This window comes from Penicilliopsis zonata (assembly GCF_001890105.1).
Source record: "Penicilliopsis zonata CBS 506.65 unplaced genomic scaffold ASPZOscaffold_1, whole genome shotgun sequence".
Lineage (NCBI taxonomy): Eukaryota > Fungi > Ascomycota > Eurotiomycetes > Eurotiales > Aspergillaceae > Penicilliopsis > Penicilliopsis zonata.
This window is the reverse complement of record NW_019208911.1, coordinates 36615-63130: the sequence shown is the minus strand read 5'-3', so window position 1 is coordinate 63130 and position 26516 is coordinate 36615. Positions and strand designations below refer to the sequence as shown.

The window sequence follows — 26516 nt, the reverse complement described above, 5'->3', positions numbered from 1 at the left end:
AACAAAAATTCACATTAAGATTTTAACCAATTATCTCTTCATTAAGTTGTTCTGCAGCTGTATGAATTACAGGCGACAACAGGGAGACAGTGCCAGGCGAGACATTTTGACCGCGCGACATCATCACTCGACGATCTCCGCCGCATCTGCCCCTCATCACCTCAATCGCGATTTCTGAAGCGGCGATGTCCACCTTCTAACCCGGAGACACGCCGTCATGGTCATATAGATTCCTACACAGTATGTACGCGACATCTTTTGTCAGGCCTGTGTACTAATTACGCTAGCATATACATCCTACCTATCAGTAGTAATTGTCGATACTTGGCCAATCCATCCGACTCCATCATTATCATCATCTGCCACAATCAAGATGGCTCTCTCCCAGAGTGCAACTGCAATATCCACGATGAACCGCCCGGGTGTATCTCCAGCAGTGCCAAAGCCCAATTCGATAACCATCAACGGGTTTCGGATCACTACGCAGAAGCTACCGATTTTAAAAGCGAACCCAATCGAAGAGATGACCAAGAAACTAGGCATCACGCCCCCGGAGATGATATTCGGCGATAATTATGTGAAGATAGAATATGAGAAGGGAGGTTGGGGAATCGCATTCAGCGCTTTTGATGCGCTAGACCGGGTGGACAAAACGGGGGAGAGTATGCTGAAGGTTGCATATTCGAAGGAATGGCAGAAAAGCAGGTATAGTTCGATTCTTGCCTTTTTTTTTTCTTGTAGCACACTGTTAGACTGACCAATTTTAGGGAGAAAACCCATGATGGTATCAAGGAGGTTGTGAAGCCATTCGATTGGTCTTATACTACTGACTATCAAGGCACTCTTCACCCCGCCGCCCAGCCATTCACTCCGAGCGAGAAGCCCATTCCCGTCGAGCTACTCAAACGTCCAGATCCCATTCTGTTCTTCGATGATGTTATCCTTTACGAGGATGAGCTGGCGGACAATGGAATTGCCATGTTCTCATGCAAGGTTCGCGCTATGCCTGGCAGACTTCTTCTTCTCGCCAGATTCTTCATGAGGCTTGACAATGTGCTGTTCCGCATCCGGGATACACGAGTTTACATTGATTTCCAAACACGGGAAGTTATCAGAGAGTACCAGTCCCAAGAGTGCGACTACGAAAAAGTCCGACAGGTAATTGAATTCTATCTCATTAAATGTTCATTACTGACGACATGAAGACTCTCGTAGGCACAAGAGACGATGCACCTGCAGTCATGAGGGATCCGAACAGGCTCTCGACAATTCTCCCAGTCGTTGAAAAACGCCTAGAGAGTGTAACCCTCGGAGACCAATCATAATAAAAAAGTGATGTCTTGAATGAAATTTACGATTTCTATGAAAAAACCTCAATTGATAGCTGCATTTTGAGGGACGTTACTGCCTTGGCAAGGCTTTAAAGCCGAGAAAAAGCAGCCAGGAGTCTACTCTCAGAACTGGCAGGTGCCAAAGTAGACGACCTCGTCAGTCATTATTCAAAAATATAGAAAACATCAGAATAAGGTACCTAGTAGGTAGGTAGTAGAACAGAACAACCAATAGCCATCGTGGCCAATAAACATCGATTTGATGCAAATATGACAAACAGTGCAAACTAAGTTTCCACCGGGAATGGTTGTTATTGTAGCCATGATTTCATCGAAGAATATCTTTCCATAGAGTCCATACGCCTTTGGACATTTATAATGGCTTCAAAGTCTGTAAGCTTCTCGTCAGCTCGAGAACTTCGGAGAGTCCAACATGGATTGTCGCAGGTATGCCGAAGCTGGAAGCCAAATCTCATATCTTGCGCAAGAAGGAAAAAAAGCTAACGAACAATTGTTGCAGTTACTCAACACGACAAGCGCTTCAATTCCATATTCGATTCGCAGAAGCTATTCTCTGAGCGCTTCTAAAACCACCATTCCTTCCAGAAATACCGCAAGCTCACACCAATTCTTGTTGTCGACCCCCACTCTATGCGCCCAGCACCGCTACGCATCACAGCTAGCAAAGTCCATTCTGCCACGCCCCGGAACCGCAGCAGAAACATATGTGGCATATGGATTCACGCAGAAGTTGTTTGAGGCTTGTTCGAGCCAGGCCGACTATTCCATCCCAGACGCGTCCGGGAACAGAGACAAGATCCCGAAGAACGAAGCTGGCGAGGATATCGGAGTTGGAGATGGATGGTGGTATAAAGGTTCGTACATTTTCTGTTTACGCCGTCGAGGCTATTATTCAACGGAGACTAACGATTGGAATGGTCTCTATCCAGATCTTGGCCTCATTCCCACATTTTCAACCTGGTCTCAAGTCACGTTCTTGCACATGTATCTCCTGACCGTACGTCTCCGGGCATTACCAAGCCATGAAAGTGTCCAGACATATTCACGACACTTGATCGACCATTTCTCGCATAACGCCGAGCACCGCATGGACGTTCTGCACGGCTTCACGAGTCGTACGCTTCGTAACAAGTTCCTCAAAGATCTCTTTATCCAGTGGCGTGGCGTGCTTGCGGCTTACGATGAGGGACTCGCGAAGGGAGATGCGGTCTTGGGGGCAGCTGTGTGGAGGAACCTGTGGAAAGCAAACCACACAAGCCCCGACAACCAAGAAGATATAGACTGGACAAAAGTTGCCTACGTTGTTGCCTATATGCGACGGAGCCTCTATGAGCTCTCCAAGGTACATGAGGCGGATCTGATTCTTTCGCTAGAACGACACGCCGGAAAACCTGGCATCTTTGGTATTACCGAAGATGACAAGAAATTGGTGGAGACCGGACGGTAAAGTCTGGCGTCGAAAGATTTAATTGTATATTGACAAGGCTTATTCTACCTTCCTCGCTGTATGAATATGTTTTTTTTTGTTTAATCACCAACATTACTCCTAATCCTCTGATTCAACTTTTTCATCGCCTATATGTCATGGTTTTGTATGGTTCTAAATCGGATTGAAGAATCGAGACTCCCGAAAAATGCAAACAATGAGACTTTTTGTTCAAGCAGGATATATAACCCTACTAGCCAAGGAGATCCTTCTCCACCATGCCACGGCAGATGGGATGATAGAACGACTTATACTCGTTAAAAGTGGCTACTGCGAGTTCGTAATTCATCTTCTTCAAGCCACGGTAACTGCGTTACTGGATCAGCTTTGGCCAGAGAATCGATATCACGATAGCAGGTGGTTTCTATGATAGCAGGAATAATAACTTACAGTGGTCTCACGAACTTCATGCGGCCTATCTGACCAAGAAGCTGCCTCGTCGGCTCAATGACACTCTCGTCGTTCGACTGCATGCCAACTTGGAAATAGAGATTGGAAACTTCAATGTTCTCGCTCTTAGCGAGTCCGTAGACATCTCCCAACAGTTTCGACGAATCCGCACTAAGAGGCTTGTCGGAGAGAAGGAGTTTCTCCAGAAAGACCACAATTTGGTTTGCCGTAAGATCCTGGATATCACTGACGTCGGGTTTGAATGAGGAACCGGGTAGGGACAGCCACTTCTCGGCGAGGGTATACACAACATCAACGAGCGAGGTGTCAAAGTCTGGCTTGGGAGGCAGGCCAGGTGAGTAGAACCATGTATCCCAATCAACCGTGCTCAGAAGCTCGGAAGCATCTGCATCGTGGGCAAAGAAATCCAGCAGAGTTGCCTTGAACTCGAACGAGTCAAGCGACTTCCCTTTGAAGACTGTGAAGTACTGTTGACAGCATTAATGCGATGACTAGGGAAGGGCGATAGATAACACTTACATGGGGAATAAATTTATCAAACTTGGCTTTTCCAACGAGTGTTTCCAAGTAATACAGGAAGTTGAATCCCTTCTCGTAGGGAATGCTTGAGAATGCATCGTCGGGATCCTTGCCTTTCAGATCAACGACAAGCTTAGTAAACTCGTGGTTCTGTCCAAAGTGTTCCACAGCATCCGAGAGGGCTTTCCAGCCTATTATTGCTGAGAAGTGACGATAGGGCTCTCCGTGCCTAAAGTAATATCAGTACGATGCCAAAGCTGTCCCTGTCCATGCACCTACAAAGCTGCCAAAATCTGAGCCCCAGTCAGTGAATCCATTCTAATTTTTCCCAGATACAGCATATCTAGATACTTACTCGTCTCTCAAGATAGACCGTCCAGCCTTCATTCAACCAGAAATGCTCCCATGAAGCATTAGTGACAAGATTACCGCTCCAACTATGGGCTAGTTCGTGGGCAATCACATCAATATTCTCTCGATCCTTCACAAGTCAAGTCAGATCCTCACACAAACACATATGAATTTCGGTATATCTTACCTTCGAAATGATGCTTGGTGTGGCGAACGTAAAGATCGGGTTCTCCATGCCACCATATGGAAAGCTCGGAGGCAGAATCAAAACGTTATACTGTCCCCAGACGTAGGGGTACACAATTTTCTGTTACTATATTAGCGTGTCCTTTTCATCCTCCAAAAAAGATATGATGGACAAACCTCGATAGCATCAATGAATTTCTGGGTGTCATTCTCCAGTTCCCACTTGCATTCGTCAAGCTTGTCGGGACTGGTCACCACGACGCTGTGTGGCCCGATGGGCGCATCCTTGATGTCTCTGATACCAAGTCAACAAGAGTCGAAACGAAAATAAAAAGGATGGGACCAACAGACCCGCTAGCAACTGCGAAGAGATAGCTTGGAATGGGCACATTTTGGCGGAATTGATAGAGCTGTTTGCCAGATGCTGATTCGGCATCACTACGAATTGGTACCCCACTGGCAACCACTGGGAGAGGAGAAGAGATGTTGAAGTCAAAGGTGGACTTGACACCAGGAGTGTCTTGACAGGGGAAGATGGATCTGGCGTGAATAGCCTGACATTGGGAGACTGGTGCATATGTTAACAGGAAGCTAGTCTTAAAGGGATGAATATATGCACTGACACATGTATGGATGCTTCTTGTTGGAGGTTTGAGTAGGTGTCAACCACTGGATTGCAGTGCAGTTTTCAGTAGTCTCGACAGAGATCTATTTAACAATTAGCGGCTAGATTTGTCTTGGAAGCGTCGTTTCAACGTACATCGACCTCAACGAGCTGGCCGAGCTCCGCACCTTCTTCAATACTAATTTTCAATGCGTTGCCATACGGTTCTACAGCCGGGAGAATCTCCCACTGGACTGATTTGCCATCAATCTTCACATCGCCAACATGCAGATATCGGGTATCCAGAAGGATCTCCCGCGATTCTCTGCTGGTCAGGGACTTGATCTTGTGCACAACGTTTCCTGCCAGTTTCTGCTGGTCAAACAAGATGTCGAAATTCACAGTGATGTGGGTAGACAGCCAGTGCTTATAGTTGCTCTGTGTATTGGGATCGTGGGCAGTCTTGATAGTGGCCGCCATTTTGGTATAATCGATTTCAAGCCTCGATGAGGAGTAATCAAAGATAAAAAGGTTCACTCTGTTATCTTGAATGGCATGAATCGCACGTTTTTAGGAAGGTCCAATTAACACAACGTTTATACGAGAGTCTCTGAATCAGGCTATAGAGCAGTGAGAAGTTGTTTCCCGTGGAAAACACTACCTGATGACTGCTGCAGTGGAACTGTGGCTCAACATTTTGCTGGATTTAATCGGAAGGACGACGGGGTTCCGAGTACAGCAGTTTACATCACATAATTGTGTTAGGACACCAGCATATAACTATTTATGAATGTTTGATATTAACTACTGAGGGATTTCTTTAAGCTAGAACAAGCTAACTATAAAAGTATAAACAGAATTATATTTTCAATCTAAAGTAATTTTCATTTCTATTAAACTATATTAAACTATACCTTGTTAACTATGAACTAGAGTAATGAACTTATTCATTTCTTAGGCATCTAACTAGTAGCTAACTAGTTAGTTGGTTACCTAGGTAGTTAGTTAGTGGCTATTATTAACTAACTAGTTATTACCTATTAGTTAGTTAGTGGTTATAGGGTAGTTAACAATCGCGATGGTTACCTGTCTGTGTCTAAACATATCTTTATTTAATTGATTAACACGCCGCAAAACTTCAAGATAGCCAATCTTTTGTCCATTGGTTTCCTTTATGCATTGGAGGTTGAAGTATTCTTCAAAGTCTTTTGAGTACCCATAACCTCGGACCGCTCGTCTTCAGCTTGAGGAGTCCCCACCGCATCCAGGACTCGACAATAGTGAACCATTGTGCCTCAGAGAGACTGCGCTAGCATTGCTACAACATGAGTACGCCAGAGGTTCGGGTTCAGGCAGGGGAAGACACTCCAATGAGTGAGGTCCCCCCGACGCAAGAAAATGCGGATAGCACCCAGCAGGACGCGTCGCAAGACGTGATTGTCACCGAACCAGCACAGACGGAAATTCAAGAACCAGCAGCTCATGCCAAGAAGGCCGTACGGCCTGCATTTCTCGAGTAAGGAGCTTGTTGGTTTCTGTTTAATTGCTTGGTTTGGGTTGGGACATCTTGCCATGGCTTCGTGAGGCTGGAACAGCGTAACCCTCCTCTTACTGGGACCTCTACTGACTCTATCTGTCAATCGCCTTTAGATTCCTCACATCGCCTATCGTTCAGCTTGTCGTGGGCCAGGGAGAGGGACAAACCATTTTGACTGCACACAAGACTTTGCTCACCGAATCGCCATACCTGGTACAGGAGCTTGAGCGTGTCAAAGACGAGACAAATGTAGACCAATATATACCATTTCCTTTTCAAAGCCTACACTCTCTTTTTCTGACTTGGTCATATGGTGCTAACTCCCTGGAATTGCCTAGCTCCGCATAGAGCTGCCAGAAGAATCTGTCGATGCATTCGGATCGTTCTTACAGTACCAATATACCGGCGACTACACTTACCAGCAGAAGGACACTGCTAGCGGCGAAGAGGACGGAGCTTCGGATATTGACCAATCTGGCGATCAGCTTCTCAGACACGCACGCGTCTACACTCTGGCCGAGAAGTTGGGGATGCCCTCGCTGAAGACCCTTGCCCATTCCAAGATTCACCGCATCAACAGCACTGCCCGGGGCGAGATCGCCTACGCGCGCTATGTATATAGAAACACGCCGGTAGATGACGTGATAATTAGAAAGCCCGTCGCGGCCTTCTGGTCATCACGGAGTCATGTGCTGCGCCACGAGGCTGAGGAAGACTTCCGCTCGCTATGCCTCGATGTCCCGGAATTCAGCTACGACGTGCTTAATCTCGTGCTCGACGCGAAAGAGAAGAAGGCTCAGCACCAGGCTGATGGGGAGTCAGGCATCAGAGGGAGCGCAAGGAAAAGACTCAGGACAGGGATCTAGCGGGCTAGTCGCGTCCGGGGAGCTGTGGAATTTCGGTATTTTGATATTTCTGTCTTATAATCACGGGATCCAGTTACCTGTTTTTGATTGCTTGTACGCATAGTTAGGCTATGTAATGGTCCTTGGGGTTTGTACAATAGATAGCATCAAGAAAAGGCCCACTGACAGCCAATCGCCGAGCTCTTCCAGAGCGGCCTGCCATATGTTAAAATGGAAAGGTGGTATTGATATTTGTGAATTACACCTCAAATTAATAGCTTTGATCTGAAGTTTTGGACTACCATCAAAAGCAGCATAGCATACTGCTCATGCAGCCAATGCTTCCACCTCCTCGATGGTTTTCGGTGCGGTTGTGAGATTGTCATAGCCATCATTGGTGACGAGCACATTGTCCTCGATACGTACCCCACCGACGCTCCAGTAGTGCTCAAGGACCTCGGCGTCAATGTATTTGTTCAGCTCTGGAGACTCCAAGAAAGGCGCAATAATGAAGCGGCAGAAGTAAATCTAGATGGAGAGATTAGTCTATTGATCTCTCTTGTGTACATTCAGAAGAAAACTTACACCGGGCTCAACAGTTACAACAGAGCCGGCAGGAAGACGACCACGCACTCGAAGGTACCTGAACATGGAATCCTTATCATCGTAGTTCGGGTTACCCCCGGTATCATGGGTGTCCATTCCCAAGTAGTGTCCAAGACCGTGTGGGAAGAAAGCGACACTGACACGTTTCTCAAATAACTCATCTTCAGTGCCTCGCAGGATCCCCAGCTTTAGCAGTCCTCTTATGGCAATGCGGTGCGCAAGCGAATGAACCTCTTCCCACTGGACTCCTGCTTTGAGCATCTCAATGCATTCAACCTGCATTTGTAGAACAATCTCATAGATGCTGCGGGTCTCCGGTGCGAACTTTCCGGACAGAGGGAAAACACGAGTGATATCGGAAGCGTATGTTTGGTATTCACCACCTGCATCGATGAGCACGCTCTTCTTCCTCTGCTTTGACGTAGAATCAATCAAGTTGTCGTCGTTTTTGCCATAGTGAAGAGTGGCTCCATTTTCCCCGCATGCAACGATAGGGTGATAGGACTGTTCCCGACACCCATTGGCGATGCAGGTTCCAATGAACGCCGCTTCGATCTCACGCTCGCTGCTTGCTGTCTTAGACGCCTTGATGGCCTCGATGTGAGCCTTAGCAGAGATGCTATTTGCCTTTCTGATGAGAGCCACCTCGTAATCATCCTTTACCACACGGGTATCGTCAATCGCCTTCATTAGAGAAGAACGATTGGTCTCGGCGAAGCCGTTAAAGCTCGTTGTCTCGGAGATCTGGTGGTTAATTGCAAACACGGTTGCTTTCCCATTATATTCAGAGGCGACTGAAGCGAGAGTATCATTAAGATCAGTGGTAGGCAGCGCGCGGTCGATATCGTAAGTGTTCAAAGCATCCGAGGAGGAAAGAGGCAGACCGGACCAAATGACAGATTCGGGGTCGATAGGAGGGATGAAGAGCGTCAGTTCGTCCTTGTGGACATCGTATATCAAGTAAGAGTCCGGGAGATGACAACCCGAAAGATAGAAGAACGGACGACGTTGCCTTTAGTGATAGTCAATATCTAGGAGTAGCTTACGGTGCCCATAGTAAAACAACACATTACCTGAAAGGCATCGCCTCGTCGTTGTCCTCGATCATGCGCGTTTTTTGCGCTTCGAGATAGATAAGACCAGAACCGGCATGGCCTTGAGAGCGAAGGTACTGGGCAACCCGGCGCGCATGCGCCTTCGCAGGGTACTTGCCCTCTAAGATATTATTCGCAGTGGCCATCCTATAATAAGCTCGTTCTTTGCTTTAATATGGAAAGACGAAAAGAGTTTAAAGAAAATTGACAGTTCCATAACTAATCTGTACCATGCGGGGGCTGCGGGGCATGTTTGTCGCATATGGTTTCCCGCGGAGTAATCACTTACAGGATGGTTACCAGTTGTGTTTCAGTAACCGACCTCCAGAAAGCTGTTCGCGGCTGGCTATTTAGTACTTGAAAGAAGAAACTTAGAAAGGCTTCTAGAAGGCGAGATCTATTTCCAAGTAATAATATGCTTTGAAGGGGGATAAGGTTCATAATCCTCAATTATCATGCAAAGCATAAGTAAAATTCTAGTAAAACATTGGTATCATCAACACATCATCTGGCTGAGGCGTCCTGACCTTCAACAGAAGCAACATCCTCAAAGTCCATTTCCCACTCGTCAACTTCCATAAACTTTTTGGCCTGTATTTCTAGTTCCTTGCTTATGAAAGTCTTGGGATATACATCCGTTGGCGAAGGGCGCATGATGGGTTCGATTGCATCTGGATCAGGAGTTGATGACAATGATGACAATGGAGACGAGTCATCGACTTCTTGGTTCTCTTTATCGGGACCAGTCTCAACTGCATCGCGGGAGGCATAGGTGATCTTGGTCCTCAACACCGTCTGTTCTCGATTTTCAACCCCTTTTCCCCCTATCTTTCGGTTTTCTTTGTCAGTTTTCTTGAGCTTAGGCCGAGCATAAGCTCTAGTCTTATTCTGCCGGTCCACGCGTGAGCGATGTGGTTTGGAAGGCATATAGCTCAACTCGTCATCACCATCAACTTCAGTGCTGTCCGAAAGGTCATCACTAGATTCGCCGGAGATGCCATCGTTTTCACCCCTACGTCTCCGCCGTGAATGGTGCCGTCGAGGGAGGAACTTCTCTTGGAGAGACGCGGTGGACAAATGGTGAGAAGTTTGAGTCGAAGTGGGATTCTTTTTGTTCCTTGGTTTTCTCCCTCCCCGGTCACCCTTAGATGGCGATTCCTCATGATTCACTGCCTCAACAGTTTTCTGGGGGCTAGAAACCACGCTGCTGCTCAGTGGCGGTGCCATTGTCTGGCTTGGCGAGTCTGTGTATTCAGCTAATTCTGGAGAGGCCATTGGAGCATTCAATCCATTGCCTAAAATTCTTGGGGTGATCGAGCGATCCCGTAGGCCGCTCGCTATAACAGAGGGCGACTGCGGTTCTTGGAAGCCTTCCGGAGTGTCGTCCCCCCGTCGTATGCTATTAGAAGGTGATTTGGGAGACACTGCAGAGGGATTCACAAGTGTTTCTTTGATCCATGGCTGATTCAAGGGTGTTGATTCAGCCTCGGGGGTAAGACTTCCAAGAAAATCGTCGTCGTCGTCCAATTCAGATGACCCATCCTCTGCTTGCATCATCTGGAGGATGCTGTGCTGTCGCGGTCTTCTCCTAAAATTGCTCAATATCGAACTGTCAAACCCTGGAGTACCAGGGACTCTAGAGTTACCATCACCCTTCCGCGCCGCCAGCGAAAGGGTTGCCGAATACCCTCGAGGTCTTGAAGGAGGCCGACTGCTTGCTTCTATATGTTGTTTCGATGACGATGGTTCAACTCCTTGCCGGAAGACTTTGCTAAGCGGAGTCTGGCTTCCTGTTAGGTCCGGGGTTTCCGCTGTCACGCCAGCTTCGCTGACATCTTTCTCCTTTATATTTTGGGCGTTTGCTTCATTGATAGCTGGTTTATTGTCTTTGTTTGTCGCTTTAGGCGACAAGCGATTTCGTTTCGCAGGTGGTCGCGGCATGGCAAAGAGTTAATATTATATCCTTATGACTAAATAATAAGAAAATATCAATATTCCTAATAGCAAAATCAGTTAGTCATTACTCATAATATAAAACTTATCCTCTTGAAGTAACAGCAGCCATACCTGGTTAATAGTGTCTTAAGACAGGTGTGTGATAAATGGTGTAATAACTCTCTGTCCCTAATCTCATCAATTATGACCATGTATAGACAAGAAACACTCTGCGTCAGAAAATTAATAGGGATCTATCACTGTATATAAGGGTAACTTTGTATACAGTAAACAGTTAAATAAATCCCTAAGATTGTCTTGAAGGCGGTGACGCGTGTCTGTAAATGAGGGGCGGCGTTAAAACCCCTGATACGCTAAAAGCTTAAGAGTCAGTGTACCCTTGTCTTAGTTTTGTTCTACAGCAGTACTACATAAGAGGTTACCAAGGATACAGTTAGGATAAATATAACTAGGAGAATTAAAATTCTTAGTACAGAAATAAATACAACAGCAAGAAAAAAATCCTTGAAGATAGAAATATCTTTTTTCTTTTGAATCTAGATAATTCAACCCATATTTTAGGGTGTAACTACCTAATATAAAAAACCTAAACATCTACTCGGTACGCCGCTTTCAGTAAATAAGTAACTAACTAACCTAAATAGTTCACTAACCTAACTAAATAATACCTAGGTAGTTCGTTTAGGGACTTGATAACTAACTAACCGCTCTGTAGTTAGTTGGTTAACGGCCTAGGTAACTACGGACGCCAGAGTACTCCGTAGTTATTTTAATTATGACTATCCAGTATACAGACCACATGGACTGCCTTTATTCTTATTCATGACTTTTATTTCTGCTAGAACTTATTGCTATATCTAAAGCTTAAGTATAGTATTTGGAGTTTCCGAATCTCCATTATTGTTGATCCTGGAGTAACGAGTGTGATTTCAAATCTTCGTGAGGTTCTCCCTTCTCCCTTCTCCCTTCCTGCCCCTGAATATAAGCTCCTTTCCTGCACTCATTGCACGTCGTTGAAACATGCTGACTGGAGGAACGCCGTGTGATAGACTTTCCCAATTGATGTATTTTTGACAAAGGTTATCTTTGTGTAACGGTGAACCTACGGCATTCATCCAAGGCATTGGACCAGGCTTTTGCGACTCAACCCGACATCAACGTATGCGCAAAGCTCTCGCCACTACCTCCGGACCCGTATGATCCCTCACTTCCTGTAGCGTCTTTATCGGGTCTATACCAGTTGCAATTTCTCGGGTGAATCCAATGACAGACTCATCTTGAACGACCCGGTCTGATGAAGCAAGATAAACGCAACAACCACAAGAATACTCGAGGCGTATAGGCCAACCGAAAGACAATGCACTGAGATCTCCGAGTGGCATGCAGAGAAAGCCAACCACTTTCAATCTTATCTCGTACATCATAGGGGTCCTCCGATTTATCCGCCGACCATTCAAGGCATCCGCGGAGCATGATTCAATACCAAACTCCTGCGCGTCGGTTCCCTCTAAAATATTGATGAACCTCGGCTGTCACCGTTCAAATTCCGCGGAATACTCTCCTTAATATTGTCGTCTAGAAAGCGCGTCAATCCAAGGAAATGCAAGCTCGGTCGCCCTCAGCACTCGCCGGCAGATTGGATCCGATCCACTCCCAATACACTCCCTCGGACTCCGGACCCGGTCCTCACCATGATATGCACCCGGGGTCTCACAATAAATCGGATGGTCAACTGGCAGTCCAATCCTTCCAAACTGGATCTATATCACCGACAGAGCAAGATATCAGAGTTCAGAATCATGGATACCCATACCATAGTAATATCAGTGGTATTAGCCCTATCCAAAAGGGCCTGGCTAGTGTGAATCGTTGGTCCCAATCCACTGCTTCAAGTGATGACCTTCATTATTCGAGTTCCCAAGAAAGGATTGCCGGCCTCGGAGATTACGGCATGTCCAGAAGTGCGCAAAGTCCAACGCGAAGTTCCGAATGTTATCAATTACCACCTACTGCAAATCCAAGAAGTCACAACTACTCCTCTTCAGTCGCCTCGGAAAATGTATATGATTCAGCGCATTCCCTTCCAATCACCCGCAGATTGTCAAATCTGCTTCAATCTGCGACTATGATTGATGTGACGAATTCAACCGGAAGCCAACCTCGGTTTACAGATAACGCTATTCATTCGACCAGTCAGCCGCACGGTACTGAGAATACAGAGCAGGGCCATACGAAAGGAAACAGCAGAGAGAACCTTGCAACGAGTTATGAAAGTCGTTTGTCGAACCAAGATGATCATACCTTCCAAGAAGATTCCGTTTCACCGCGCCAAAAATTACCTTCCTCGGGCTTGAAAGAGCAGGTCCGCGGCAAACGACAACGGGCCATGTCTCAGAAAGCAATGCTCTCCAAAGCTCTTCAAAAAGCCAATACTGCCGTACTTCTTGACAATGCGGCCAACTTTGAAGGTGCTATGGAAGCATATAACGATGCTTGTGAATTGCTACAACTGGTAATGCTACGTAGCAGTGGGGGCGACGACGAAAAACTAAAACTTCAAGAAATCGTGAGTACAGTTGTTAAGACCTTTAATCAGCCGCTATAACTAGCTGGTTTTACTACCTGTCTAGGCTAACTACCAAAGCGTGACACATACATGATTCGAGTCAATGAACTCGAACGCCTTGATTTCTCTGTTCAACAAGGCGACAGCAAAGCACTGCCCCAGAGACCCCTCAGCGAAGAATCCTTTGGTGATGTTTTTCAGCCATTCGATGAAGGTGAAAAGCCTTTCGATTACAATATTAGTCGGCAAGAAGCACCACCTCTTAGTCATGGCATGGACTTCAATCGGCAAAGGTTACTGGACCCCGGTAGAATTCCTCCAAGGAGACAGTCACTGTTGCCCTCCCCTCTTGATGATAGGCCATCACATACAGTTGCGCCGCCGGGTACTACGAGTAGCACGAGTAACCATGGCCATTCTCACTCCAGCTCATCCTGGCACAAGTCTTCCAACGAACATTTCAATGAGCTAGATCGCTCTCTAGATGGAGATTTGCTATTTTCATTTCCCAACGAAGACTACGAAGACGGTTCACCATATCCAGAACAGCCCCAGTCAACACTAGTGACTGCAGCTCTGAAAGGTGCAGAGAATGAGTCAACATCCTGGCTCGACACTATTGACGAGTCCGGTGCATCTTCGCTTTCATCTTCACACTCTCAAGCATCCTCTTTGTATCTACGGCGTAAAGACCAACCTTTCAGCGGTACAGAGGCTGAATTCGATGCTGCTCTCGATGCAGCCGTTGAAGCTGCTTACGATGAAGGGCTTGAACCTGTCGATGAGCCGCCGGATAACAGCCACCACGATGATATAGTATCAACTGCTCGCAGAAATGTCGAATTAGCGAAACAAAGGGTCAGAGAAGCTGAATTAGAAGCCAAGGTTGCGATGACAAAGGGCCGAGAGTTACGGAAAGCACAGCAACAGACCACGTTCGGGTACTCTACTGGCTCTGATTTGGAATACCTTGACGAGGAGGCTGAAGAAGAAGAGCGCTTATTAGAAGAGATGACGAAAGGCTATGTCATGGATGATTTCGAGTTTGATTTACAATCAAAATCTGCTCTCCCTCGACAATCAGATTCAAGCGGACACTCTGGCACGACTTGGGGAAGCTCTGCTGCGTCACATCCGGGGACAGGGCATTTATCCCCACTCGTTGAAGATGATCTTTTGCCAACAAAAGAGGCGGCAGAGAACCTCGATGTATTGCATCATGCCGCGGCGCCATCGACATCCATGCATACAGAAGAGGATCCTCGGATTATCCCACCCTTGCCAAAGCAAGTCCCAACGCTTGGTCCATCGCCTGGGCCAGGTGTGAGAGCACGAAGACTTTCTGGCCAGAATTTGAAAGAACTAAAAATCGAGACAAACAGTAACGTGATGGCCAGCGCAACTAGTCGTCAACCTGATCCTGTTTCAATCATATCAGCGAGTCTGCCACAAATGACACAGGCAGATGCGCTGCAAAGCAACCTTCCAGCACCAATGGCTAATAGCACACTTTCTAATCTGAATAGACGAAATCTTTCGATAAGTTCTATATCTGAGGCTAACCTTTTGACCTCAACGGTCATGAAGCCGTTACCGCCGGACGTTTGCGATACCGAATCTTCAACCCTACTATCACCGGTCCGCCCCTTCGGAAAGGTGCCTTCGGCCCCAGATATCTTTGGTAAAGCTGTCTCAAACATGAAGTCTTCTCGGTCAACAAGCATATCCAACCTTGAACCATTCACTGATTCCCCAACAACACCATCAAGTAGCACGTTCCCTCCATTGGAGAGTCAAACAGCCACATTGGCTAGCCCGCCTCCTGTTCGACCTACCCCAACAGCTCTAACGTTTACGCCTATTAGCCAGCCAACTGGTGGCCTGTACCTATTTGACAGCAATATCCATTCACCAACTAGTCCAGGGTCCCCTAACCCCTCGGTGTTGAATGCCCCTCTTCCTCTAGAGCCTTGTCCTGAATCGTTTATGTTGCGCCCATTCTGGCTTATGAGATGTATTTATCAGAGCATTGCAAATCCTCGGGGGGGCTATTTGTCCAAGAAACTATTTCTGCCCCGAGATGTTTGGCATGTGAAGAATGTCAAAATCAAGGCCGTTGAGGAGAAGGTGTTTAATTGCGACCTGTTGACGGCTGCGCTTCTCAAGCTCGCTCTGGTCGATACATATGATGCAGATGCAGTGTTAGAGGAGATGCAACTGCTAGAGGCCGTGCTTGACCAAGTACAAACATCGCTCTCGAAGAAATTGGGTAGTGAGGTCGGTGTGCAGAGCGCCATGCCGCTCTTCAAAACTGCATCCACAACAGAAGACCCCGCTACGCCATCGGAATTGCTACCCTCGAAATCCTCCGCCGGCCAGGGAAAGTCATACCTAACATCATGGCGCAAGCTACGATCCAAGAGCTCTGGACATGGTACTACGGCACAGTTGGCGAGTGTGAACTATGCTGGGAAAGACAATCTCACACTTAACTCGCTTCCAATGACTGCTACGCCTAGTGCCCATCGTGTTAAACGAGATGTAACAAACCTTCAGTTCAATGGACCAAATGCAAACTACATGGGTGCCTTGGCTCGCCTCTGCGATGCAGCTCAGGTTTTGGGTGTGTATTCTATATACCCCACCCACTCATACCACAGATATTGACTAACTTACGCAGATCAAATCGCTCAGCAAGTGGAAGACCCTGGCTTGAAACATTCCTCGGAAACACTTGTTGGACTCGAGCTCAGTACACGACACGCTGCCGAATTTTTTGGCTTTTACATTTGTCGTTTTGCCTTGGGTGACATCAACTTGATGCTTGATAAGTTTATCAAACGAGGCAGTGAATGGGTTCTGATATGAAAGGTGTCTCTACGTCCCATCTACCAAAGTCTTATTTTATTTTCATTTTATGGTTATATCCCATTAGTTACCATGTTCTCTTTTTTCTTGAAAGACTGCCCATGCTTAATGTTCTGATGTACAACTGGATCATATGGCTACTTTATATAGTTACTAGATGCCATGAAGGGTGACTTCATCCTTTATTATGATATGGGCCTCTATTATGATGTTATTTGATCAAATGTCTATTGATATATAAATGCATACATATTTACTCACGTAAATGATTTCCTAGGTCATACATGCCTCATCCAATTGTACACAGTGCCCATTATCTTTTGGGTAGGAGATCTTAGGCTATCGTATAACTCGGTTTTTTCAAACCCAGGTCCATCCAGCCACCTTCTGCTCATAGCAGAAATGATTATCAAAAGTAGAAGGCGTAGCTTATATGAATATCCTGATTTGTTGTCTTTTTCATGATTCATCTGAGACGGTTTCAGTCAGTGCAGCATTTCCCTCCCCGGTTCCCCTTTACGGATGCTATGAAGTATTTTGACTCGAGACAGTAATATTTTGAGTCACTTTTGTGACTTCAAGAGTCAACGTCACTTAGATCAGAGCCCCGGTCGACCTGAGGCATATCTGGCGTCGCCTCTCGGCATCGCGGATAATCTCAAAGGATAAGCGCAGGCTGGGGGCAAGGTGGGCGTATCTTTCCACCTCAGCCACGACACCGGCTATTATTGCGTCTACTTGAAAAGAGGGCGGTAGAAGCGTCGAGAGTGTTGGAGACATGGTTGACCCCATGATCAACAAAGACTGGGAAACCATTGATAGTGCGCCTTGCCACAGATAAGGTAAATGGCCTTCCCGGTGGCTTGTAATGTGCTTCAGCTGGTGAAGAGTGGCCTCCAAACATCGTCGACAACATTCCCTAACCGTCTGGTCTGTTACTGCGTTTTCATTTTCTAAAACAGCAAAAATATAGGGACGATATATGATTGTCCGGCAAGCGTAATAGCGGAGCCTGAGTACCGTTTGGACTGGGTTCGAGACCGGTGTTATGTTGAGGGGAAACTGAACGGGCAACGGCAAGCTCTCATACCACTGGGTCAACTGAAAGTCCAACTCCGAGACGATAGGCCCGAGTGATGCCAGCGTTAAAGTATTGTCTTTTTGGTAGATCATGTGGCTAACCCGGTTGAGAAGTCTGCGTAAAGCAATCTCGGCCAAGAAGTACCACAACTCATCACGTCCGATTGGCTCCGTCATAACGGCATGGTCTCCATCTTCTTCAGCGTCTTCATCTTCATCCTCTTCCTCATCATCCTCGAAGCCTCCTGGGAGATCGACGAGTTCCTCGAAATGCACAATGCCGGAGTGCGGTAGGTCCAGCTCTGCTAACAGATCACTCTCATACAGGAGAGCGTTCCAATATAACCGGACGCTCATTTCCTTCCACTGGGGCGGCACCCGGCTAGGGTTCCCAAATAACAGCTGTAGCTTCATGCTTACGTTCGACAGCATAGACCACGCTTCCAGCGGACGAACCAGGTAGAAAAGATATGCCGAAGCCAAAATCATGCATTGAGCCGAGAGAACGGAGTTCCGCATGGTCAACGCTGGGAGTATTTTCCATGCAGCAGCAAAGTACGACAGTCCTGGAGCTTCGTGGTCAGGCGGTGCAAACGATATGCTGCCATGATGGCCGGCGCTGCCTAAAGCAAGAACCAATAACACAACACAACTCTCGGCGCCGTCTTTAAAGCGTCGCGAGAGAGCTGTACGGTAATACCGATTCCAGGTGTAGGGATTAACGCACGCATACCAGACATTCACTCTCTCGAAGAAGGCTCGGATATAGACCGGGGAATTTGTCATATCGATCCCCGTATTTGAGATCAGCCTGAGCGGCTCACGCGCCATTTCCAGTTGTAGCAAGTTCTGAGGATCATAAGGACCCGAGACAAGGTCTCGAATTAGAGGCCACTGCAATAAATGCAAGGCAGGAGTCGTGTGCACTTTGGGCATAGTAGAGATACTCGTCGGTGGATGGGCCCATGAACCAAGCCCAACCACTGTCACTTTTCCTGGAATGGGGGTAATCGATGGCGGCTTAGCCACAGGCTCATCGGCGCCAATATTTGTATCATTGCTAGTCGTGGGTGATGTGGAGGATAGGGGAAACTGTGTTGTTTGCGCTTGCACCGCCAGACTAGACTGTAAAAGACCTTCGATCCTTGTCAAGCGCTCGAGAATAAGCTTGTCCCCGGCGTCAAGCTTAATACCCGGTTCTCGATACACACAGTCAGCATCCAGCTCCGCGCAAAGTCGGCACTTTGGTCTCGCTCCGTCGCATTTAGTTTTGCGTAACCGGCAGATTTGGCACTGGTCAACGCGAGCCTTGTTAGTTCACACGTGAATCGAATAGAACTCCATCGGCCATGAGAGCATACATACAGCGATCGTAGCGCGTCTCCGTGGATACTCTGCGACGTCGCTAGAGCTTGACGGTTTCCTCTTATTCACGGTGGACTCACTGGTGGCATGCTGGCTTCCAGTGTCCATCATTTCTTCTTTGCCAGGAGAGGGCGGCACGGTCCTGCATATAACAGATACTTAAATATAATTAATATACACTAGGTAGTGATTGAGGCGGCGCATAAATGACGGGTTTCTAGCTTAACAGCGGGGCAGCCACGAGTGCAAAGACAGCTATTCATCTTAGTCAAGTATCTGGATATAAGCGACAGTTTAATAAAGAATTATATATGACAAGCAATGGCACATGATCATGCGCTGTTGGCTCTGCGTATCAGTGACAGCTTCGTAATTTAGCTGAGCCGACAAGACATGATGCCAGCCATCAAAAGTATGTTGAAAATCCGCGAGTGAAGAGCGACAAGAAAGAAAGTTTCTCATTCTACCCTAAAAGTGGAACACACGAATTATCTCCATACAGGCATTGCTGAACCAACTGTATGGGAGAAAGTAAAGATTAAATTAAACAGCTAGCATTGAAACCATGATTACTGCTGGCGATGCATCTCTCTCCAGATTACCCCTCATTTCCCCCATAGTTGTTGCTCTTCCAATGGAATCTTTGCTTGGCTGATGCGCATAATTATTTAGCATATTATTATTATTATTATTATTATCGCTTATATGCTGGCATGATTGGCCCTAGGACTTAATCAGATGGTTATCTTATAAATTAACTATGCTATTGAAGTGAAACTAGCAGTACAGTGTCTTCTTATAGTTATATATTTATTAACAAGATAGTCAACAACAATATATATAATAACCATTATCTTTTTATAACCACTAAATCTTTTAATGCACTGTTTTCCCTTCTTAATATGCTAAATGATGTCTTAAAATCCTCTATCATTTAGATTTCCCGGATAATAACTGTGAAAGCATAAAGTGATTGACGTCCTCATCAGCCCAGTATGAGAGATGACTGGCAATACTAGCAATCAATGAGATATCAAAGGTGCCCCTGGAACATCATTAGTATTGTATTCCATTCTCATTTCACAGGGCTATGTAAGGGAATAAGCTTACTCTTGTATGCTGTAATCAACACGGGCATTTGAGTTCAAGGCCCTGACCTTCGAGTCTTCGATCTTCAGTCTCCTGGAACGATCATCGACGTCGAGAGACTCAGCAGCATTTTCAGGTCTAGATGATTGTGGGCCCGTCTCCTTTCCCTTTTCATGAGTCTTCTCAGATCCACCATAAAGAGTCACCAATTGCTGTTCAATGAGAGTCCGAGATTGACCTGCATTGGCATTCGAAACACGCAGAGAGTCTGCCTGATGTAGGTTACCTCCGGTCCCCGGAGTAGGCTGAGGTGGTAGATCTTCCGAATTCAAGCCAAGGCTTCGATTCAGTAAGTTGCTTGCGACACCAGACGCAAAGTTCGTCCATAAAGTCCCCACACTTTGGCCGACACGAGTGCCGATAATCGACAGACTTTGACCCGGTACCGCCCACAGACTTTTCTTGATGCATGGTAGAGGTTGCGGCTTGAGAGCCGCCATTGCAGGAGATATTAGAGGCTCGATGCGATAGCTCACTGGATCTGAGGGGTGGAAAATATTATACAATTGCCGGCATTTGGGGGACGACACAGTCGGCGATATGACCTCCAATGCATCGCTAGGACGACTTTTAACAGAACGATGCCCTGAGGTAGAAGATTCCTGAGATTCAATCCCGGCCGCATTTGGTCTTCTCGCAGGGTCAGTACTAACAGAAGATCGACCAGCAATGCGTTTGCCCTTGAGCATCTGAAACAAGGCGATTGGTGATCCTAAGCAAAAAAATTCTTCGCAGTCGAAGTCCAGTGGGAACCCATTTTTTTCGCGTAAGCCTTGACGAAGGGGTTTATTGCTTTGATGATGTCCAGAGCTAAGCTGAGCAGCACCCGGATCATCCTGTTGGTCACAAAGGATATCGAACAGGATCGCACTTCCAAGAGAATGTCCACACAGGCTAATTGATCCTTGAAAAGAAGGGTTTCGTTTCTTGAAAAGTTCGTAGATTCGATTGCATTCTTGCTGCACTATGCTCTCAATATGCTCACAGTAAGCGCTTTGATAAAGAAGAACATCCATCGCAAGATCAGAGACCAGGTTTCGGACAGACGAAACCCCTTCAAGAGTGATATCCGATAGGCTAGGGTAGAGGTCGTCTTCGAGATCATCGACATCAGCTAGATCATGTTCCTTGCGATTCTGTTTGTATTCTCTGTTAGGAAAATCAAGCAAATGCCTCCAACACCTAAACACTATTAGCTGGGTTCATTTATTTATATTAACCAGCTTCTAATCTTCAAGCAAACGCATCGAGTTTCTTACACAGGTAGAACTTGGACACGACAGTTTCTGTCATTGTCTGCAAACCCCGAGTTCAGAGCTTGAAGATCAGGGGAGGCCTTGTATACACTCTTCAATGTTTTGCGCAGGACATTCACATCATGAATGAAATTAATGCTTTCAAGTCGCAGGCCAAGGCGTTGACCAATTCCATGTGTTACCAGAATGAGATGATCGACCTCCCGTTCTCGATCATCTTCATCTACGTCTTTCGAGTCTTCCATCTCCTTCTCCTCTTGTTGGCGTGCCTGTTCCTCAATCTCGGTTGTATCCTGCGGCTCGCCAGCAAGGGAGGACATTTGACGCTCAAGAGGAGATCTGATATCTGAGACCACATTCTTGTTTCCTGAATTTCGAGGCTGGAATGCTGATGCCTGAGTAGTTTCGGGACCATCACTTTGCCTGGAAACCAATGTTGATGTATCAGGTTTGATCGGAGTTCGGTCCCTTTGTGGCACTTCTCTATTTGCCGACTTGTTGTCAACAGTCGGAGTATCGATCGGTCCGTTGACTTTATTCAGTTCATTGTACCCGCGGATGACTCTTGTACCTGCAACACCGCCGAACTTCAGATATAGAGTGCTACCCACCCGCGACATGAAGTCATCCTGGTTTAACAGCGCGGTCGAAGAATCTGTATATGTTACCGTGCTATTCATGTAGGCACCGAATAGGCGAAGGTGGGGTGGTTCCTTTGCTGAAGGCAAGGTGCTTTGGGTAGGCTCGGGCTTCGCGCCAACTACTCCTCCAGATTGGTGTCCATCAGAAGAACTTGTTTCGTGCGAATGGCTAGCTTTACCATTTTCATCTATCTTGGTCGAAGACGGTGTAGGTGTCGGGTTCGCAGCATGCCGGGACTGCCATGGCTTTACTTTCAGATACCCTTGCTCAAGTTGAGTTGCCAGGTTTTCTTCACATGGTTTAAGCGTGGATCCATCCTGAAAAAACCAGGTTCCGCGTCGAACCTCATAGACAGGGCCTATCCAGTACGCTGGACTGATCTCCCTCTCATCCACGTTGACGTCAAAAAGGTAGTCCTCGTTGACTGGAACCTTTATGGCATCTTCCTTGCCCTTCCGAGCAGAGCTTGATTCTTGATGGCCTTCTTTAGCACTCTCGAGGTTAGGGAGCTTGTGGAACGCGGCCTCGATGGACTGTGAATCTTTCACAGAAAAAGGAACAAATTTCTTTGGTAGAGGCAGTTGTTTAGCTGTGTTTGTCTTGACATCTGAGGTGAGCGGTTTGCGTTTGGGAGAATCCACTGCATAAAACCATCTTGCCCTCAATGGAGGGCAGTCTTTAGGATATTGTGACAGGCTAACCCAGTTCCGCGCAGTGACTGTGTGGTCGTTTCCCTGAGAGCGCTGCAATGCACCTTTATATTCTAGATGATCTTGCGTGGACGGCTGAGGGGTGGCACTTCGTGGGGTGCTCCAGGGAGAGATTGCTCCGAGGAACGATCCCCTTTGGTCGGCACCCGACATTGCGTTTCCAACGTATGCTGGGCAGATTATCTGGGCAAAATAGTTTGATAATGTGATAGAAAAAGCAGAATCACTTGTGGGGTTTGTGAGAGGTGTGCTATTTCAGATGGCAAACCTGGAATCACTCGCTGGCCTCCATCTTACATCTAGCTTCTTTCTCTTCGATCTCGACTAGAATTGAATAAGGTTTTCTTGGCTAGCATAGCCAAGATGTGTCTTCATTCCCTATTGTTAATTTTTGTAACACAAAAGATAACCATTCAATATCCCAGCCAATGTCAATAAGAGGCTCGCAATAATATATTTAGGTACAATGACGTATTGGCAAAGCGCCAAGCCGAAGAACAGGCAGCCCTCATACTTACCACTCTGCTCTACCGCTATAAATTCTGTTTTATTTGCCTTCTAGCCAAAGGCTATGTGTATTTTTTTTACGACCCGAGATGTAGGTATATACACGCGCCTTTAGCCTGGAAGGAAGCTGAATTACAGTCTTAATTTCTAATATACTCTGTATTACTTGATAGTTAAGCATAATGCCTACAGTTTTGATGATAGAAAGCCATTTAATTAATTTTATAGCATTGCAGCCTAGTATTAAAGATGAAGAGGCGAGATTGTCTGTAGCTGCACAATGACGGGAGTAAATTAGGTCGGTAATTCGGCTGCCTTGGAAAAAGATGATGATGGTGTCGTCTGCCTTAGAGCACTGGAGAACCTACCCCGCTCCGCCTTTCCGTAGCTACGCTGAGAAACGACCAGATCATCCTTTCAAGTTTTTGAAGTAGCCAGCTCTCCGAAATCTCGTTACCTCGGCGCCCAATCTCGGATATTTCCAATTTGTCCTACACCAGCTGTGCATCATTTTCTCCCTGTAAGTAATATCTGCAGTCATTGCCCCGCCACCATTATCCCCGTATCCAAAGTTGACTCCAGGCAGTAGGCAATTTCACGACAAGAGAAAATGAATGTCATAAAACTTCAGAGGTGAGCACCTACTATCGATCAAAGTACAATCATATCGAGGCCTCGTCCTGACGCCAATTTGGTTCCAGGAAGTATCCTCAGTTCGATCAGAGCGAAATATTTGGCCTTCAGGATGCATTTCGAAAGCTCGATGTTGACGACAAGGGCTATTTAGACGAAGCATCCGCTATCAAAGGTGCTCAGCAGTCAGAAAGACAAGCATATGATGTTGTACGCCAGGCGTTGAAACAAGTGGAACTCGATAGCTCTCGACGTGTGGAACTTGAGGACTATGTTGATGTTCGTATCTTCTTGTTTCATTTACCTCATTGAAGCTAATCGCCTGTCACAGCTCATCTCTAGGCTTCGGTCCACCCCAGAACAGACTAAAGGTCCCGGAGCCGCAGGTCCTGCTACGGCTTCTCATGGTAACAACGGAGCTCCGCCGCGCCATGTATCTAAAGGCAGCATCGGAGGCAAAATTCACGTTCAAGGATCGTCTGCCAATGTCACACACACTATCAACGAGGACGAAAGAACAGAATTTACAAGGCACATTAATGCTGTTCTTGCAGGTGACCCTGATATCGGCCATCTCCTTCCATTTCCCACGGATACGTTCGAGATGTTTGATAAGTGCAAGGATGGACTGGTCCTTGCCAAATTGATCAACGACAGTGTCCCTGATACAATTGATGAGCGTGTTTTGAACAAGCCGGGAAAGAAGATCAAAGAATTGAATGCATTTCATATGACTGAAAATAACAACATGGTGATCAATTCTGCAAAAGGTATTGGGTGCTCAGTAGTCAATATTGGAAGTGGAGATATCATTGAGACTAGAGAACATCTCATCCTTGGTCTCATCTGGCAAATTATTCGTCGGGGCTTACTGGGCAAAATTGATATTAAGCTTCACCCGGAGCTCTACCGTCTTTTGGATGACGATGAAACACTCGAGCAGTTTTTGAGACTGCCGCCCGAGCAGATCCTTCTTCGTTGGTTTAACTATCATCTCAAGAATGCTAAATGGAACAGGAGGTAAAATTTTCTTTCTTCGCTGTTTGTGTTGATGCTGCTGACTTCTACCTCAGAGTGAATAACTTCTCGACGGATGTTAAGGACGGCGAGAATTATACCGTCCTTCTGAACCAGTTAGCACCTGATTTGTGCTCTCGAGCCCCCCTTCAGAACCGTGACTTGCTTCAACGGGCTGAAGAGGTCCTCTCGAATGCCGAGAAACTAGAATGCCGCAAGTTCCTGACTGCGACATCGCTTGTAGCTGGAAATCCGAAGCTGAATCTTGCTTTTGTGGCAAATTTGTTCAACACCCACCCGGGCCTTGACCCCATCACCGAAGAGGATAAACTGGAGGTGGAAGACTTTGATGCCGAGGGCGAACGAGAAGCACGGGTCTTTACTCTCTGGCTCAACTCGCTGGACGTCCAGCCTACGGTGAACTCACTATTCGATGACCTCCGAGACGGCACCATACTGCTGCAGGCCTACGACAAAGTTATTCCTGGCAGTGTTAATTGGAGGCATGTCAACAAAACTCCTGCCTCCGGCGGTGAGATGCTGAGGTTCAAGGCCGTCGAAAATACCAACTATACCATTGAACTCGGCAAGCACATCGGTTTCTCCCTGGTTGGAGTCCAGGGTGCCGATATCACTGACGGCCAGCGGACCCTCACCCTGGGATTGGTTTGGCAGTTAATGCGGAGAGATATTACAAACACACTCTCTTCGTTGGCGCAGAGGATGGGCAAGAGAGAAATCACCGACGCAGAGATGATTCGATGGGCAAACGACATGTCCCGAAAGGGTGGAAAATCTTCGTCGATACGCAGCTTCAAAGATCAGTCTATTGGTTCCGGTCTCTTCCTTCTTGATGTTCTCAATGGAATGAAGAGCAGCTATGTGGACTACGATCTAGTCACTCCAGGCCATACGGATGAGGATGCTTATGCTAATGCCAAGCTTAGCATCAGTATAGCTAGGAAGTTGGGTGCTACAATCTGGCTGGTACCTGAGGATATCTGTCAGGTTCGCTCTCGTCTAGTGACAACATTCATTGGTAAGTACAGCAAGCATTCAATATAGAGGTGTTTCCGGATTTAAGGCTAATTAATACAACCAAGGCTCACTCATGGCAACCTATGACAAAATGGAATGAATAAACTAGTGGCTGCTGGTTTTCAGAAAGATTACTAAAGTGTTGTCGTGTAATTTATTTTATGTGATTTAGTTATAACTTCATTCTCTTGAAACCTGAGCTATTATCTGACACTGTATTTGAACTACGAGATAGCCTCCAAAAGATTCAATAGACTTTCTGTGCTCCACAAGACTAAGATGCGTGCAAAAATCGTTACCAGTCATCTAAAGTCTGATAGAATCATCCCATATACCTTTCGAACCTATGGGAATATAATCGTCCTGTATACTCAAAATTCTCGATAGTTGCAGCCGTGATTTTGAAATCGGGGAGAGGACTAGGTACTAGATTGCAGTGTCTGTGAGATTTTCCGTTAATTATACTGATATTGAACACCAAAGGACGCTTATTGATCTACAGGGCAACTAATCCCAGAAACAATACTTGGAGGACTAGTATTATCGAGTTGGAAAAGGAACCTGCCGAGTAAAATAACTATATGGGGGAAGCTACGGCTGGTGTCAAATACGATGTCGCACACCTTGTGAGGCTCTGTCCATCGCGATGTGCAGTTAAGAAAAGGTCAATGGTAGATTCGGTACGAACTCAAATTGTCGACTAAGATGGAGGACGGACGCTTTTCTTCCGAACGAAGA

The 26516-nt window shown here is 46.5% G+C and overlaps 11 protein-coding genes across 11 annotated transcripts; 6 read left to right on the top strand and 5 right to left on the bottom strand.

The window, feature by feature from the left end:
* The first annotated feature begins 2 nt into the window (after window positions 1–2).
* Window positions 3–1619, top strand: ASPZODRAFT_126318 (hypothetical protein). Its single transcript, XM_022721476.1, has 4 exons — window positions 3–240; window positions 288–705; window positions 768–1158; window positions 1206–1619. Exons 2-4 carry the CDS (start codon window positions 374–376, stop codon window positions 1323–1325), a joined length of 843 nt encoding a protein of 280 aa, XP_022584962.1. The 5' UTR covers window positions 3–240; window positions 288–373; the 3' UTR covers window positions 1326–1619.
* Window positions 1620–1709: 90 nt separating this feature from the next.
* Window positions 1710–2799, top strand: ASPZODRAFT_11322 (hypothetical protein; the record flags this gene model as incomplete). Its single annotated transcript, XM_022721055.1, has 3 exons — window positions 1710–1778; window positions 1852–2206; window positions 2282–2799. 3 exons carry the CDS (start codon window positions 1710–1712, stop codon window positions 2797–2799), a joined length of 942 nt encoding a protein of 313 aa, XP_022584961.1.
* Window positions 2800–3031: 232 nt separating this feature from the next.
* ASPZODRAFT_11321 (hypothetical protein) lies at window positions 3032–5389 on the bottom strand (the record flags this gene model as incomplete). The annotated part of the gene is made up of 10 exons (XM_022721054.1): window positions 3032–3146; window positions 3229–3716; window positions 3769–3997; window positions 4048–4061; window positions 4124–4249; window positions 4307–4426; window positions 4483–4600; window positions 4657–4873; window positions 4929–5013; window positions 5066–5389. The coding sequence occupies 10 exons, from the start codon at window positions 5387–5389 to the stop codon at window positions 3032–3034; spliced, it is 1836 nt and encodes a 611-aa protein (XP_022584960.1).
* A 1171-nt stretch (window positions 5390–6560) lies between these two features.
* ASPZODRAFT_55218 (hypothetical protein) lies at window positions 6561–7312 on the top strand (the record flags this gene model as incomplete). The annotated part of the gene is made up of 2 exons (XM_022728529.1): window positions 6561–6695; window positions 6785–7312. Coding segments are annotated over 2 exons (663 nt in total), but the record flags the coding sequence as incomplete, so codon positions are not given.
* A 306-nt stretch (window positions 7313–7618) lies between these two features.
* ASPZODRAFT_57249 (hypothetical protein) lies at window positions 7619–9137 on the bottom strand (the record flags this gene model as incomplete). Its single annotated transcript, XM_022728673.1, has 3 exons — window positions 7619–7819; window positions 7877–8909; window positions 8971–9137. The coding sequence occupies 3 exons, from the start codon at window positions 9135–9137 to the stop codon at window positions 7619–7621; spliced, it is 1401 nt and encodes a 466-aa protein (XP_022584958.1).
* Window positions 9138–9370: 233 nt separating this feature from the next.
* On the bottom strand, window positions 9371–11208 carry ASPZODRAFT_162427 (hypothetical protein). Its single transcript, XM_022726578.1, has 2 exons — window positions 11059–11208; window positions 9371–10988 (listed from the first exon to the last, which is right to left on the bottom strand). The coding sequence occupies exon 2, from the start codon at window positions 10930–10932 to the stop codon at window positions 9496–9498; it is 1437 nt and encodes a 478-aa protein (XP_022584957.1). The 5' UTR covers window positions 10933–10988; window positions 11059–11208; the 3' UTR covers window positions 9371–9495.
* A 1129-nt stretch (window positions 11209–12337) lies between these two features.
* On the top strand, window positions 12338–13829 carry ASPZODRAFT_172911 (hypothetical protein). Its single transcript, XM_022726995.1, has one exon. The coding sequence runs from the start codon at window positions 12548–12550 to the stop codon at window positions 13550–13552; it is 1005 nt and encodes a 334-aa protein (XP_022584956.1). The 5' UTR covers window positions 12338–12547; the 3' UTR covers window positions 13553–13829.
* ASPZODRAFT_172715 (hypothetical protein) lies at window positions 13426–16678 on the top strand. The gene is made up of 2 exons (XM_022726991.1): window positions 13426–16136; window positions 16194–16678. The coding sequence occupies exons 1-2, from the start codon at window positions 13604–13606 to the stop codon at window positions 16379–16381; spliced, it is 2721 nt and encodes a 906-aa protein (XP_022584955.1). The 5' UTR covers window positions 13426–13603; the 3' UTR covers window positions 16382–16678.
* Window positions 16679–16975: 297 nt separating this feature from the next.
* On the bottom strand, window positions 16976–18934 carry ASPZODRAFT_56188 (hypothetical protein; the record flags this gene model as incomplete). Its single annotated transcript, XM_022728591.1, has 2 exons — window positions 16976–18754; window positions 18827–18934. 2 exons carry the CDS (start codon window positions 18932–18934, stop codon window positions 16976–16978), a joined length of 1887 nt encoding a protein of 628 aa, XP_022584954.1.
* A 672-nt stretch (window positions 18935–19606) lies between these two features.
* On the bottom strand, window positions 19607–23010 carry ASPZODRAFT_126310 (hypothetical protein). The gene is made up of 3 exons (XM_022721475.1): window positions 21235–23010; window positions 19937–21157; window positions 19607–19871 (listed from the first exon to the last, which is right to left on the bottom strand). The coding sequence occupies exons 1-3, from the start codon at window positions 22734–22736 to the stop codon at window positions 19757–19759; spliced, it is 2838 nt and encodes a 945-aa protein (XP_022584953.1). The 5' UTR covers window positions 22737–23010; the 3' UTR covers window positions 19607–19756.
* Window positions 23011–23700: 690 nt separating this feature from the next.
* ASPZODRAFT_137610 (hypothetical protein) lies at window positions 23701–25805 on the top strand (the record flags this gene model as incomplete). The annotated part of the gene is made up of 4 exons (XM_022724370.1): window positions 23701–23723; window positions 23792–24002; window positions 24055–24743; window positions 24797–25805. 4 exons carry the CDS (start codon window positions 23701–23703, stop codon window positions 25803–25805), a joined length of 1932 nt encoding a protein of 643 aa, XP_022584952.1.
* Between the last annotated feature and the right edge of the window lie 711 nt (window positions 25806–26516).

Coding starts and splice junctions, on each gene's coding strand:
- ASPZODRAFT_126318 (XM_022721476.1), top strand. CDS start 374: ATGGCTCTCTCCCAGAGTGCAACTGCAATATCCACGATGAACCGCCCG. Junction 706..767: donor AAGGAATGGCAGAAAAGCAG/GTATAGTTCGAT, acceptor GACCAATTTTAG/GGAGAAAACCCATGATGGTA. Junction 1,159..1,205: donor ACTACGAAAAAGTCCGACAG/GTAATTGAATTC, acceptor GACGACATGAAG/ACTCTCGTAGGCACAAGAGA.
- ASPZODRAFT_162427 (XM_022726578.1), bottom strand. CDS start 10,932: ATGCCGCGACCACCTGCGAAACGAAATCGCTTGTCGCCTAAAGCGACA.
- ASPZODRAFT_172911 (XM_022726995.1), top strand. CDS start 12,548: ATGCAAGCTCGGTCGCCCTCAGCACTCGCCGGCAGATTGGATCCGATC.
- ASPZODRAFT_172715 (XM_022726991.1), top strand. CDS start 13,604: ATGATTCGAGTCAATGAACTCGAACGCCTTGATTTCTCTGTTCAACAA. Junction 16,137..16,193: donor CGATGCAGCTCAGGTTTTGG/GTGTGTATTCTA, acceptor TAACTTACGCAG/ATCAAATCGCTCAGCAAGTG.
- ASPZODRAFT_126310 (XM_022721475.1), bottom strand. CDS start 22,736: ATGTCGGGTGCCGACCAAAGGGGATCGTTCCTCGGAGCAATCTCTCCC. Junction 21,158..21,234: donor CGTGTCCAAGTTCTACCTGT/GTAAGAAACTCG, acceptor AATAGTGTTTAG/GTGTTGGAGGCATTTGCTTG. Junction 19,872..19,936: donor GTTGATTACAGCATACAAGA/GTAAGCTTATTC, acceptor ATGATGTTCCAG/GGGCACCTTTGATATCTCAT.